Source organism: Gigantopelta aegis, chromosome 5, assembly GCF_016097555.1.
Source record: "Gigantopelta aegis isolate Gae_Host chromosome 5, Gae_host_genome, whole genome shotgun sequence".
In the NCBI taxonomy this organism is placed as follows: Eukaryota; Metazoa; Mollusca; class Gastropoda; order Neomphalida; family Peltospiridae; genus Gigantopelta; species Gigantopelta aegis.
In genome coordinates, this window is record NC_054703.1 from 39414228 (window position 1) to 39430787 (window position 16560).

At 37.8% G+C, this 16560-nt stretch overlaps 1 protein-coding gene across 1 annotated transcript in view; it reads right to left on the bottom strand.

Moving 5' to 3' along the window:
* LOC121373776 overlaps window positions 1–11012 on the bottom strand; it is a 28818-nt gene extending 17806 nt beyond the window's left edge. The window contains exons 1-4 of the mRNA XM_041500532.1: window positions 10882–11012; window positions 6110–6245; window positions 5415–5509; window positions 3868–4015 (exon numbers count right to left, since the gene is read on the bottom strand). Coding sequence (XP_041356466.1) covers window positions 3868–4015; window positions 5415–5509; window positions 6110–6245; window positions 10882–10915 — 413 coding nt within the window. The 5' untranslated portion in view covers window positions 10916–11012. The remainder of the gene's footprint in view (window positions 1–3867; window positions 4016–5414; window positions 5510–6109; window positions 6246–10881) is intronic.
* Window positions 11013–16560: the final 5548 nt, after the last annotated feature.

Sequence of the window (16560 nt, forward strand, 5' to 3'; positions counted from 1 at the left end):
ACACACACACACACACACACACAAATCAATATCTATAAGAATTGAAGATGATCATCTTGACGGTCTGAAAGTACAAACTACACAATGCAATACACTACCAGGGTCTCCACGGGTACTCGGGTACTCGGGCACGGGCCTAGTCTAGCACTATTCGAGTCCGTCCACAGGAATCGAATACCCCCGTGCAAGGAATAGGAAGAGATAAAATATTGACGTGCCTATATCCGATCAAGGTTTAAGCACCGTGCAAGGAAGAGCATTCTCATTGAATTATATTTTACGTCATTTTGCCAGATGCTTGTGTTGTGACGTCATAGCTTAAGTCGGTTTTACGATATCGTAGCTCTAAGATAGATTCAAAAAATATCTCGATCATACTCCTTCTTATTTCGCAAATCAGTATTTTAGACTTATACCGTTAACTAGCGATGTTCCAATGATCGATCATAATCGAAAATTGATCGGTTTGGCTCTTATACCATGTGATTATCGATTATAAAAATCAGTAATCGATTGTGTGGGAAAATGTTAACCGTAATTGTTCCTCGAGTTTAACAAATAGAATTAATGTAAATATGCTTGGGTTTGGGTTACACCCAACAGCCTCTGCTACACCACCCCACCCCCTACATTTTTCTTCAATCACCCAATCCTATCTTTTCCCATATGGACACATATTTATTTACACATGCACACTTATCGAAACACACACTACAACAAACACAAAGGCAACATGCACACTAAGTTTCAGTTACATTTTGAATTATACATGTTAATATTTTTTGTATTTGCATTATTGGTGTTTATATGCATTTATAGCAATGGGTGGGGGGGGGGGGGAGAGATGTAGGGGGTGGGGTGGTGTAGCAGAGGCTGTTGGGTGTAACCCATGTATTTTTAAAAACTAAGTTTCCCTTACATTTTGATACATGTATTATACATGTTAATATTTTTATTTGTATTATTGGTGTCTGATAATATCTATTTCTTTGTCCCATGAAAAACACATTTTTAGCTTTGTTCATATTTATGCGCGCGGGCGCACACGCACGCACACAGTATAATATATAAAAATGTAATAAAAATGTGTGCTTTTAATTGTATATATTTTCTCTATGTGAGAGTCCAACTACTAATAAATGACTATATTATATATATATATTTATTTTCCAGTTACTTATATAAATTTATTTAATGTTTAGCATTAATGCAAAGTGACTCATATAAGACTAAGTCAAAACATACAATTTCACTAGAAAAAATGGACCGCCAATAAAGGTGGAATGTACACAATAATAATAACAATCTTTGGTACAGACTATAGGATGATATTCAGCCATTTAAAAAAAAAAAAAAAAATGGAGTCACTTTGAACTCAGAAGGATTAAAAGCTTGGAAATTTACTAATCTTGACATTGTCAGGTATGTAAAAAACGATCATGTCGGAGGAAGGCTCGGGTTTACAACATTCATTCACTCGGGACAGATAATTCATAATTCCCCGTAGCTCGTTAGTTATTCTCTTTATTACCCATTGTCAATTTTAACTTATTTTTAATGTAAAAATATTCCTCTGCAGTCTACAACAAAGACATCAGCCATTACGTCATATGATCTTACGCGCATTACATGACGTAATGTAAGTGACGTCATAGCATAACGGGTTCTTCTTACAGCCAAATGTTTACAGTACAAAATAATACATTTGCATTTGAAAATAATTATTTTTATATATTACTAAAGCCACTGCTTATTAAACTATACCATTTCATGTTTACGAAACAAACGAGTCTATTTGTTTTTGTAAATCTTTGTAGATCGTATAACGTATGTGTAATCTGACTCATGAATGGAAACATTATATGAATGAAAGTGAAGTTCCGGCCATGCCAAGCAACCAACCAAACGTCGTGATTTTTAAGCCAGCCAATCAGTGGCTGTAGAAGCAATCTGCACACTGTGCAGAGATCGAAAAAATATTACCCTGTATATTTGAGCCCATATGGGTAATAAATATTTTTACGAACGTTCGATATCAGTGTCAGTAAAGTTTGTTTTATTTAACGACGCCACTAGAGCACATTGATTTTTTATCTTATCATCGACTATTGGCGTCTAACATATGGTCATTTTGACACTGTTTTGAAGAGGAAACCCGTTGTCGCCACATAGGCTACTCTTTTTTTCGACAGGCAGCAAGGGATCTTTTATTTGCGCTTCCCACAGGCAGGATAGCACAAACCATGGCCTTTGTTGAACCAGTTATGGATCACTGGTCGGTGCAAGTGGTTTACACCTACCCATTGAGCCTTGCGGAGCACTCACTCAGGGTTTGGAGTCGGTATCTGGATTGAAAATCCCATGCCTCGACTGGGATCCGAACCCAGTACCTACCAGCCTGTAGACCGATGGCCTGCCACGACGCCACCGAGGCCGGTGTATCAGTGTCAGAATCCGTCCTGTAAAATTTCCAGTGCTGATTTATTTATTCGCCGTCGAGATTCAAACGACGCCAGTAGAAGTTTTGAATCTCAATCGAGATTAAACTGCCAAGAACCATTCTGAGTGTGTGATCTATTATACCGGTATTAAAGGTACTATCTCCAAGTTGCATAATGACAGCTGTTGCAAATAAAAAAAAACTACATCTTCAACTATATGCCCATAAATGATTCTATAATTTTATCTATTATTAGAAAATACATTTTTATTGGATAATCTTTATCACAAATAAATGCTCACATATAACTATGATATAGCACCTTTAAGTGGTTGCAAGATTGTGTAAATTTCTAATGTACTTATATTGAATTTATATTCACTAAATATGCTGATCATAATTAATAATTTATGCTGCAATTCAAAATACTCAGTTAACTTGGTTTTAAATTAAAAGTTTGTTTAAGAGTAAATGAAATTGACACCTGTTTACTGACATCTACTACACAACCATGTCTGTTTATCAACACACCGAAACACATTCCATAGTTTGCACGTGCATCACGCAGGTGCCCCGTACACGTGCGTGGGGTGTCATTCTGGATTTTCACAATTTCCAGGAAAGTCCATTAATCACTGTGGAACATTATTTCTGTCAATCTTTTTCATTCTGTCATTGTTTTGTTTTAAGTCATTTTTTATTGTTTGAATGCGATTTACTGATAAAAACCCCACGTCAACTTTCAAATTCCACTTCTGACCCCAACCGTCCTTCAAGATCTTTGGTGGTCATAAAACCTACTGTAATACTGAACTACCGGTTGTAATGTTTGCCCAATTAATTCACTATTATCATATAACCATTCCCCCACAGCTAATATACCTTACAATTTTGGCTATTGTGAATTCTTATTAGAGTTCCCCTACTTATTTGAAGAGTATATATATATATATATATATATATATATAGAGAGAGAGAGAGAGAGAGAGAGAGAGAGAGAGAGAGAGAGAGAGAGAGAGAGAGAGAGAGAGAGAGAGAGAGAGAGAGAGAGAGAGAGAGAGAGAGAGAGAGAGAGAGAGAGAGAGAGAGAGAGAGTGAGTGAGTGAGTGAGTGAGTGAGTGAGTGAGTGAGTGAGTGAGTGAGTGAGTGAGTGAGTGAGTGAGTGAGTGAGTGAGTGAGTGAGTGAGTGAGTGAGTGAGTGAGTGAGTGAGTGAGTGAGTGAGTGAGTGAGTGAGTGAGTGAGTGAGTGAGTGAGTGAGTGAGTGAGTGAGTGAGTGAGTGAGTGAGTGAGTGAGTGAGTGAGTGAGTGAGTGAGTGAGTGAGTGAGTGAGTGAGTGAGTGAGTGAGTGAGTGAGTGAGTGAGTGAGTGAGTGAGTGAGTGAGTGAGTTGAGGAGCAAGAGAGTAGACAGAGAGGAGAAAGCCTTACATGCACATAGTTTTATTCTTGGCCAATTCTGCCTCCATCGAGACATGGGGCAAGTTGTATACTGCTTTCATCTTCTCAACAAGTTTGTTACACACATTCTTTTGTGAACTTGGACACATTAAATAAGAATCCATATGACCTTTATTACCTGCAATAATAATAATTATAATAATTATTATAATTATATCCCAAATGTATGTATGTATATATATATATATATATATATATATATATATATATATATATATATATATATATATATATATATTTATCATATAATATCTTACATTTTCAGTGCAATCAAAGTATGTGATATTTTTTAGATCACACACTTTAAGAATTTGATAACTTTGCAAATTAGATGTAAATTAGTTTAGGTCTCGGCACTAGGTTTATTGACATTTAAGCAAACGTACTTGGGTGACACTCCATGATTGACGTATGAATTCAGTCATCAAATAAAAACATGTCAATGACAATTTGACACTGAAACCTGTCTAGCGGTCAAAACAAAAAACGTTAGGCATAACTTTATTTTGATGTAAGGACATTCAAAATGACGTCATTCGAGATTGAGTTCATTTCCATTCAAAATACACCGCGCCACATATTCTTACGTCATTTGAATATCTAGTAATGGCGGACTGGAATTAAAGTTGCGTGTACAGTTTACAATAACACGTTGTATTAAGCTTGAGGTTATATGATAAAAGGTTATTACCCACGTGTATTTCGGTATCGTCAATATCATATATTAGGAATAAAAATAATGTATTATCCTCGCCAGAGGCTCGCATAATACAGTTTTTATTCCTAATATATGATATTGACGATACCGAAAAACACTGGTAATAACCTCTATTTATCATCCATTAAAGGCTTTTGTAGGAGATATCGTTGGCACTGTAAGTTGTGATATCTCCTGCGATATCTCCGCAGGGGAGGGGGGGGGGGGGGGGGGTAGGAGGGCCTCTCCCCCCCCCCCCCCCCCCCCAAAAAGGGTTAATTTAAGGTTAGGGTTAAGAAAGTCATATACAGTAATAATTAGAGTAATTATCTACAAAACATGTTGGGCATGGCGCCATACCCGATTGACCCCCGTTGCAGAAACCTACAAGTTACTGGTTAACAACATGCACGTTTAATGTCATGACTGGACTCGAGAATTATTAAACTAAAGCTCTATGGCATTTAAGATTTTAATTTTTTTTATTTGAGACACAATAGCTGGCTACCATTTGGTCGTCGACGATTACCGAAATATTAGTCCTCTCTAGCCCTCCCCTACATCATATCAATAAGGGGAAGGCTAGAGGTTACTCGAGCTACAATGGCGGGTCCGAAAAATCCATTGAGGGCAGAGGGGGGTGGGGGAGGGAGGGCAGTGACATGAGGTGGAATGCCGAGGGAACTTTGGAGGTTTGGAGTAGGACCGTAAACAAATGAAAATTTATGTATAATAAAATTATAACTATCGTAAATTTTTTGCGGGGCGAGCCCCTGGCCTACCTCACCTCACCCCAGATCCGCCTCTGAGCTATACTCACCGCACATAGCAGCAAGCATCATCAGTAGTTTTTGTTTGGGCTGATCAGAATGAAGACAGCCATTCCTTAGGCATAATGTATAAGGATCCACATACCTGTGCAAAATTAAAACAAATTTCAAACATGAAACCTTTTCCCTGATTGAATTTTAAGAAATAAAAATAAAGGGGTGGGATTAAACCAAAATCGCACACTGAAAGGTCATGGTATGTGCTTTCCTGTCTGTGGGAAAGTGCATATAAAAGATCCCTTGCTGCATATAGGAAAAATGTACCGTAGCGGGTTTCCCCTGATGACTACGAGTCAGAACTTACCATATGACGAAAAAAAAAAAAAAAACGTGATGGTATAGCCATACAATTTTTTGATACTAGTATATAATCCAGAGTTTATTACTGCACTTTTCCCCTTGTTTTTCATGGTTGAAATAGACCAACAAGTTCGCCTATTGCATAAATAGTCTCGCACGATATTTTTAGAATTTGTATGCTCCCGAATAACGCTATAAAAGGCGAAGTGTAATTGGTCGATATTTAAATTTTTATTTATAGATGAAATGTCACCAGGACATGGGAGTCCACGCAATGCTGTTAGATCTACTGGTAGACCAGTCGAGCTCCTTTTAATCAGATTGCATGAGCCGGTATTCTTTGCTTAGTTTCGCAAGCGTGTTAAAAAAGAGAAGAAACCCATACTTGCACAGAACGCCATTCTCAGCATTGTTTCGCACCACTTCTTCCGGTTGTTTTCCGCGCAGCTGGGCAGAAACGTAGGCACAACTAACCAGTTGTTTTCGTGGACATGTCGCAGAATACATGTGGACTGTCAGACCTTCAATAATACATGTAATAATATGTAATAATATAATATAATAAACAGGGTTTCTGCCAGAGGGTAAACTGGGTATGGTGCCATACCCAAATATTTTTGCAGATTTAATTTTTTAAGTTGAACTTTTGACAGAATTAATTACTCTTATCATTACTGTATGATTTTCTTAACCCAAAGCCTAAACCTAACCCATTTTCTTTCTGGGGGAGCCCCCCCCCCCACCCCCACCCCCCCATACCCCTAGTAGACTGTGGTTTCATTCAGTACACACATTGTTAATATTCAGTTTCATAGCGCCATACCCAAAAATTTCTTTCTGACAGAAACACTGATGAATGTAATAATAATTATAATAACAATAATAATAATACATGTAATAATAATTATAAAAAAATAATACATGTCGTAATAATATAATAATATAATAATATATTATTATTATTATTATTATTATGATTATGATTGTCAACAACACAAGTCACATAAAGTTTAAAAAAAAAAAAAAAAAAAAAAAAAAGTTTGCCCTATGCAATATCAGGAACGTCGATATCAGTTAGGCCTACATCGTCAGTAACAGTGTGCGATTTTGAGGAGAGTCCGGAAGCCTGAGGCTCGCAAAAAACATATCGGACTCTCTATCTTGAACCAACCTCGGTGGCGTCGTGGTTAGGCCATCGGTCAACAGGCTGGTAGGTACTGGGTTCGGATCCCAGTCAAGGCATGGGATTTTTTATCCAGATACCGACTCCAAACCCTGAGTGAGTGCTCCGCAACTCAATGGGTAGGTGTAAACCACTTGCACCGACCAGTGATCCATAACTGGTTCAACAAAGGCCATGGTTTGTGCTATCCTGCCTGTGGGAAGCGCAAATAAAAGAACCCTTGCTGCTAATCGGAAAGATTAGCCCATGAAGTGGCGACAGCGGCTTTCCTCTCAAAATCTGTGTGGTCCTTAACCATATGTTTGACACCATATAACCGTAAATAAAATGTGTTGAGTGCGACGTTAAATAAAACATTTCTTTGTTTCTTTCTCTATCTTGAATAGTGATCTTTTCCATGGTTTCATGAAAAAACATTCAGTGTATCTTCTGTTCTACTACCGGCCTCATGATTTATTTTTGGACAAAAAAGAGCCGAAAATCTAACGGTAATTAAAGGTAGGGGTTTAATTTATCGTAGTTGTTAAAAATTTGGTTCGGACTTTAGAAATGGCTTGCTTACGTTGAAAGTACAATTCCGATGTCTTTTGAATAGATTGTTCTGTAATTAAGCAGGCGCGTAGCCAACACTTCGAGTGGGAGAGTTCGACTAGGTATATACCAGGGGCCTTTTGGATATGAAGTTGCTTGAAGGCGCGAAGTGCCCGAACTTTGTATGGGGTTCCAGGGGCATACTCCCCCGAAAACGTTTGAAATCTCTGAAATTGCTGGCATCTGCAACTTAAAAATGGACATTTTAAAACAGCGATTTTCAATTATTTTGTACACTCATGTCACCTTAGTCTGCGCGGTACAAAAGTCTGCGCACATTAATTACGATACATTACGTCTTGAAACAAGTGTAGTGGTAACACCGTCATTAAAACAACACGTCTTGATTGTGAATATATGTATAAAACTGGTCGGTAACAATTTTATTGAGAAAAAAAAACCCCGGAATTAATGCAATAAAAGTTTACTTTTGCCAGCCTCGATCAACGTGTTTTTGTATCACCTGTCAACACATTGTGTCTGTCAACGTAATGATCAACCTTGTATATCAACTTACACAAGTTTACATAGAAGCTTCAATACATACCGTATTGTAATTTATGAATTCATAAATGAAATGAATGTATTCTGTTGACGTAAACATCCAAGCATACTTTAAATTTCCCTCCGAGTGACCCAATGCAAAATGCCTGCACTGACTGAAAACTGCACTTACAGCATGGCCTATTTTAGCTATAGTCTGTTTTAAAATTATCATTGATTGTCCTATACGTCTAACGAACACTATTTGTGCTCATTTAGACAACTTTTGTTGAATAATGATCAACATTTTTGGCATTGGCTTTTTTATATTGTCATTTTGTGTTGTCCAAACTAAGGAGCATGGAACATCATTTATATTTATCTCATTTGCATAATCTAAATTTTCCTGAAACAGACTATAACAGGAAGTGTTTGTTGTTTAGAACTTACAAAAAGTTGGATCCATTATTTGTTGCTGTTTTATGTAAACATTAGCGACAGAAGTGGTTGTTTTAATGTTTGCTGCGCAGACTTAAGTGCCGTCATGCAGGCCAGTGAATGCAGGGGGGTCCCACAAAAAATGCGCTCATTACTTGAGTTTAAAAACAACATTAAAATTAAAATAACTCTAGTTGTAACGTTTATTGTTCCATTGCACTGTGGCGGTGAAACAAATATTGAAGAAATATTTAACTTTAAAGTTTAACACAAATGCTAAGGTGCGCAGACTTAGGTGCCACCAGTGTATATTATATTTTTGTTGTAATAATAAATAACCGTAATAACTTATAATATTAAGGGTTTATTATTATTATTATTATTATTATTATTATTATTTATTATTATTACCCCAGCAGGCACTCATAACGGGGAAAATAAAAATCAATTTCTCAATGAGAAATTATCATGCATTGGTTTAACGTACACTACTATTGGACGATTTGACGCCGACAAACCAATCACCTTGTCAGTACTAAATACTAGTATGACGTTATCACGATTTGACAAAGCACACACAATGACGTCAAGTAGTTTAAAGCGTTTGTGCGTTTACGTCTTTCTGGTTTCAACGTTAAACTTGTAATAAAATCGTAGTTTAATGCAACAATCTAATTAAAATTAGCTCCACTATTACATGTGGATCTAACACCAGCCAGTTGGAGCTCATGTCCACCAATCAAAACCTTACTTGCATGGGCGTACATAGGATTTTGAAAAGGGGAGTTCCAAATAAAAGATCCCTTGCTGCCTGTCGTACACGAGTAGCATATGTGGCGACAGCGGGTTTCCTCTAAAAAAACCTGTCAGAATGGCCATATGTTTGACGTCCAATAGCCGATGATAAGACAAAAAATCAATGTGCTCTAGTGGCGTCGTTAAATAAAACAAACTACTTTTTGTAAGTTCTAAACAAACACTTCCTGTTATAGTCTGTTTCAGAAACATTTATATTATGCAAATGAGATAAATATAAATGGTGTTCCATGTATCTTAGTTTTAGTTTGGACAACCCAAAATTATTATATATAAAAAAAAGCCAATGTCAAAAACTTTGATCATTATTCAACAAACGTTGTCTGTTATTATCTGTGTAAATGAGCACAAATAGTGTTCGTTAGACATATAGGACAATCAATAATAATGTTAAAACAGACTATAGCTAAAAATAGGCCATGCTGTAAGTAAGTTTCAAAGTCTGGGCAGCCATATTGCTTTATTGTCACTCCGAGGGAAATTCAAAATATGCTTGGATGAACAGATAAAATAAAACATTGATTTCATTTATGGGTGCATAAATTACAATAAGGTATGTATTGAAGCTTCTATGTAAACTTGTATATGTTGATATACAAAGTTAATCATTTCAGCGGTGGCACTGACGTGTGTTGACATTTGATACAAAAACGTTGATCGAGGCTGGCAAAAAGTATACTTTTAGTGAATTTAATTCAGATTTATTTCCCCAATCAAATTATCTATCAGCTTTATACATATATTTACAATCAAGATGTGTTGTTTTAACCATTGTTTTATTAATTAAATTAACGTTTGTTTACAAACATACCCCAACACTTGTTTCAAGACGTAATGTAACGTGATTTAACATGCGCAGACTAGGGGCGTGTAGGGCGACATGAGTGTGTATGGCGTGGGATATATGGTTAAGGACCACACAGATATTGAGGGAGGAAACCGCTGTCGCCATTTCATGGGCTACTCTTTTCGATTAGCAGCAAGTGATCTTTTGTATGCACCATCCCAGACAGGATAGCACATACCACGACCTTTGATGTGCCAGTCGTGGTGCACTGACTGAAGCGAGAAAACAAGGGGTTTGGAGTTCTAGCAGGGCATCATACCCAAATGTTTTGCAGCTTTTATTTTATTTATTTATATTTTATTTTATTTTGGTAAATGTTATTGTGAAGTTGACCTTTGACAAAATTAATGACTTATTATTACTGTATGGTTTTCTTAACCCTAACCTAAACTTGGGTATAGCGCTATGAAATTGAACGCAACCAGTCAACATGGGTAAGCCCCCCCCCCCCCCCCCCCCCCCCCCCCCCCACACTCACGAAAGAAACCCTGGTAATGTGTCGGGACATGCCCCTCCCCCCCCCCCCCCCCCCACACACACTCACCGCCAACAATGTTTCAGTTTATGTCCTTAATAGGTCTATGTCCTGTCGTTAAATATTAAAATCACACCCCACACCCCGTAAACGGTAATTTAACGTTCAAATATTTTATGACGAAACTGAGCAAAGTTAAACTGTTGTGTTGAAATAAAATTCGACGTAGGCCACAGGGCCTATTGATTTCGAAATTAGACAGATAACTACATCATTGTAAATTATATTATTTTTCTCTATATGTTGAACATATAGTTTACTTACCACACAAAACCGCAAGGATTAATACAATCTTCATTTTCAAATTCTCTTTTGTCAGCGATTGACTTAATTTGAATTGCACGTGACGTCAGACCCTGTGACGTCAATCTGGAGTAGCGGATAGGCAGGGCCGTACCCTCCGAGGGGGCAGGGGGAGAATCTTGTCCTTTTTTTTTTAATATATCTCCAGTAATAGCATAGAAATGTTTAATCTTTATAGTATGTTAAAAATTATTTATAAAATTTAGTGCCCCCCCATGGATTTTGGTCAGGGTACGGCCCTGATAGGGGGTTCGCACACCCTTCCTTTTTAGACGAGATATGTTCTTGTGAAAAAAAAAATCATGTAATTTATATATAACCGTTTGGAGATCGTCTGGTTATCTTTTCTCTATATAACACGCTGCTCATCAATACCACGTCCTTTGATGTACCAGTCGTGTAGCCTACTGGCTGGAGCGAGAAATAGCCCAATGAGCCCACTGACGGGGATCGATCCCAAGAGAGAGAGAGAGAGAGAGAGAGAGAGAGAGAGAGAGAGAGAGAGAGAGAGAGAGAGAGAGAGAGAGAGAGAGAGAGAGAGAGAGAGAGAGAGGGGAGGGGGAGAGGGTGCGAACATGGGCGTACGACCCGGGGGGGGGGGGGGGGGGGGGGGCGGGGGGGGGTAATTGCAGTCGGAAAAATTCGGGCAGTTTTTATCTGGGTAAAATTTCGGGCAAATCAACCCCTCCAGCCCCCCTTTGATTTAGGTGGGCTGGAGGGGTTGATTCGCCCGAAATTTTCCCCAGATAAAAACTGCCCGAATTTCCCCCACTGTTTTGCCCGAATTTTTTGGGGGGCAATTGCCCCCCCCCCCCCCCCCCGGGTCGTACGCCCATGCCCATGGGTGCGAAGGGCAGGGAGAGAGAGTCAAAGCGACTACCATGGTTATTCTATACACGTATTATGACATGCTGCATCATATTTCAGTGGGTCAGCTTTAAAAAGTGGGGTGGTGGGATAACCCAGGTCATTAAAGGTCAAGGGGTACAAATTCGAAGAAAATATTAAATTGTAATTTTCTATAATATTATATATATTATATATTGTCATAGTCCTACCTTTTATGTGGGATTACTTATAAACACAAATAACACACTGAATTAGCCAAACTTGACACTGTGGTACTAGATGAAATAAAATTGCATACATTTTTGCCTATATAAAACTTATTGTTTTTACAACCAACACATTCACATTTATCACCAATCACAGGGCGTGTGGTGTTGACCGCTCTATCAAAAGTTGGGTCCGTCTCGAACTTTGACCCAACCGGAAGTTATTTATTACAGACTGGGCACCTAGTTTTATTACAGAATGGGCCGTTTTTTAACTTACAATATGGGTCTGTTTTTTTTTTTTTGTTTTTTTTTTACAAAATCAGGGCCGTAGTTAGCATGGGGGCAAAGGGGGGGGGGAGTATATGCCCCCCCCCCCCCCCCCGAAAACAATTCGAAAAGCATTATCGAAACTTAAAGTTTTAGACTATTAACTACTCAGCCACCCCCACTCACCCCCACCCCAAAAAAAAGAAAAAAAAGAAATCCTAGCTACGGCCCTGAAAATGGGTTGTTTTTTTATTACAGAATTGGTACCTATTACAAAATGGGTCGGGATTCTTTATTACAAAATGGGTCAGGATTCTTTATTACAAAATGGGTCGCGTTTTTTATTATTATTACAAAATGGGTACCTATTACAAAATGGGTCGGAGTTTTTTTTATTACAAAATGGGTACCTATTACAAAATGGGTCGGGTTTTTTAATTATAAAATGGGTACCTATTACAAAATGGGTCGGGTTTTATAACATAATGGGTCGTTTATTCCAAAAGGGGCCTACACGGGCGAATTTACCAAACAAACTACAATTTTGGCTTACGTTTCTGAAATTGACTTAACTAAGTTAACTTATTTGTATTATTATTAATACTAACACTATTATTAGCATTTTTCTTACCACACTTACGTGCGCTTCTAGTGTTTAACGTTTATATTCTAATTAATATTTTGATATCTCAGGACACTCCAACCCTGATACTGTCAAAATTACCTGGGGACAAGAAAGAAAGAAAGAAAAAAAGAATGAAAGAAAAATAAAAGAAACAAAGAAACAAACATTCCATCTAGATCAAATTTGGTCAAATTTTCATACCTCTATATCGCCTTTTTTCATTTGTTAAGACGAGACAAAATAAAGCTGTCATGTTTATCGTCACCACTAGAACACATTGATTTAGTAATCATCGGCTATTCGGTAAACATTGGATCATTCTTACATAGTCTTTGAGAGAAAACCCGCTAAAACAATTCCGATAGGACACTTTTATATGCACGATCCCACAGACATGGTAGCACATACCACAGCCTTTGATATACCAGTCGTGGTGCACTGGCTGGAGCGAGAAATAGCCCAATGGGCCCACCGACGGGGATCGATCCCAAACCGACCGCGCATCAAGCGAGCGCTTTACCACAGGGCTATGTTTCGCCTCCGCCCCTGGGTAGGGTCTATGGAATCAGATTTTATTATTCCCATGTTCTGTCTCTTGGTAACGGATATATACATATATAATATAGATACACTTCATCACTACATTTGACTCGACAAAATCGTCCGACATCAAGTTGTCTCGCCGTAACATTGTAAAAAAAAAAGTAAAGTTTGTTTTATTTAACGACGCCACTAGAGCACATTGATTTTTTATCTTATCATCGGCTATTGGACGTCAAATATGGTCATTCTGACACTGTTTTTTAGAGGAAACCCGCTGTCGCCACATAGGCTACTCTTTTACGACAGGCAGCAAGGGATCTTTTATTTGCGCTTCCCACAGGCAGAATAGTACAAACCATGGCCTTTGTTGAACCAGTTATGGATCACTGGTCGGTGCAAGTGGTTTACACCTACCCATTGAGCCTTTCGGAGCACTCACTCACGGTTTGGAGTCAGTATTTGTATTAAAAATCCCATGACTCGACTGAGATCCGAACCCAGTACCTACCAGCCTGTAGACCGATGGCCTAACCACGACGCCATGGGTCTGCTATAATATAATGGAATATGCTAATAATAGTAGTATTACATATACTGACAAGTTAAAGCTGCAATATCTGGAATATTTTTATTATTTCAGAATATAGAATAGATGATTCAGTTCTGTTTGGTACATAAAAGGTCCACCACATCGCTATAGTTTCGCAATGCTCGCTTATCTACATTATCTAGGTCAACTACAAACGCATTGGCCAATTTTGTTTTTCTTCATTTAGCAAGACGCCAGTAGAACTGGGAATTTACGTGATTTGCGCAGGCGCTGAGCTTCTCACGTGATTTTGAACAAATTTAGCTGTCTTGATCGAGGGGCCGTCTCATACCTCCAAAACATATATTTATATCCAGAGAGGTATGGTACAACACCTTTCCAGGGGTCGGTGGGGGATTTGCCTTGAAATGTAAGCGGGTGTTAATAATTACGTAACGCTCTAGGGGTAGAGGAAGAGGGTGTTGTGTTAGATTTACGTAACATTTTTCAAGACTATAATTATGTTATTTTTATTCATTCATTCAAAAGGTGTTTTTTTGGAAATGCGCGGTCAGTCTAGGATCGATCCCCATTGGCGGGTATATAAAAGGCCATGGTATGTGATATCCTGTCTGTGGGATGGTACATATAAACGATCCCTTGATAAAAAAAAAAAAAAAAAATAAAATGTAGCGGGTTTCCAAGGCGCGTGAGCAGGGATTTCAGCGGGGTTGGGGTTATAGACTGTGTTGAGCGAAGTTTATATGGGGCCATTCTCCCCCAGAAAATATATTTCAAATTTTTAAGCTTGGGCAGGTAAGGGTTTCGACCTCCAATACCCTCCCCCTGCACATGCACCCGATTCCTCTCTAAGATTATATGTCAAAATTACCAAATGTTTGACATCCATTTGATGTCGTTAAAAAAAATAAAAAAAAAAAATAAATAAAATAAAATAAAATACTAAAAAAACCTAACGAAAGAATATTTATTTGAATTTGTCGATTTTAACACACGTACAATTAAGAAGTGAAAACGTTCATTGTCTACTTTAGTAAATTCTATTTTTAAAATATATACATGATCAATGTTACTAGTATACAAACTAAACTTTAAAAGTTCTACTAACACTTTTTAAAATATTAATTCCGAAATAGGAAGGTACGATTGTCGATAATACGTTGTCAAGATCAAACCGGTTTTAACGAAAGACTAGTACCGTATCCTCAACCGAACGTTCTTCGTACAGCGCAAGATTTCTCATTTCATTTTTGAGACGAACCCTACAATTTGAAATCGGCAAAAGGTTCCTCCATCCACTCTCCCGCCCCCCCCCCCCCCCCCCCCAACACACACACACACACTATTTTTGGGGAAAATATATTACTGAGGAAGATATATTACACAATTCACCAAAAATGCATACGTATCCCGACCATCTGTAAAGGACCTTTAAATTTTATTTTCAAAAACAAGAACCGCTTTTCGGCCCCCTTTATTAAAAAATCCTGGATCCGCGCATGAAATGAGTATATAAATATTTACATGTGAATGAGAACTCCCCCCTTAAAAATACCCCGCCCCCGCCCCACACCCACCAACATTCATTATCAACAACAACAACAACAACAAAAACCCTTAAAACTAACTTTATTAACGAATATTGTACAACAGTTTAAAGGCGCACACCCCAGGCTGAGCCCGTAAAAATGGACACTACGTTTAGTTAATCAAGAAATTTGGATAACTTTATAACAGAAACAAGCTGAATGTAGTTTAGTACATTCTCTGTGGGAAGCAATAGGAGAATGGATAAGAAATGAAACTGGAATTAATATTACTCTAAGCAGAGACATAGTTATGTTAGGCATGATCAACAACGAAAAAAGTAATTTTGAAAAGTGGCTGACAATGCCGGAAAAATATTCTACAAAATAATTTTGAAAAAAAAAAAAAATATTTATTACAAAAATTGCAAATATGAAGCATTTCATAAGCAATGGTCACCCTATAAAACACACTTTGAAAAAATGTTTTAATTAAAAATAATGCTTTGGAAGTTCACTTGGAAATAGAGTACTAATTAAAATGTCATTCTCTAATACTCTCTCAATATCCCCACAACTTCTTTACACTTTGCTGTTGCCCTCTAACCCCCCCCCCCCCCCCCCCCCCGCTCTCTCTCTCTCTCTCTCTCTCTCTCTCTCTCTCTCTCTCTCTCTCTCTCTCTCTCTCTCTCTCTCTCTCTCTCTCTCTCTCTCTCTCTCTCTCTCTCTCTTTTTCCGCCATGTTCAGATATAGACGTTACAACTTGCTTCACAAAAACAGATGCCATGTCCAGATATAGATGTTACAACTTGTTTCACAAATACCGATGCCATGTTCAGATATAGATGTTACAACTTGTTTCACAAAAACAGATGCCATGTACAGATATAGATGTCATAACTTGTTTCACAAATACCGATGCCATGTTCAGATATAGATGTTACAACTTGTTTCACAAAAACAGATGCCATGTACAGATATAGATGTTACAACTTGTTTCACAAAAACAGATGCCATGTACAGATATAGATGTCATAACTTGTTTCACAAAAACAGATGCCATGTACAGA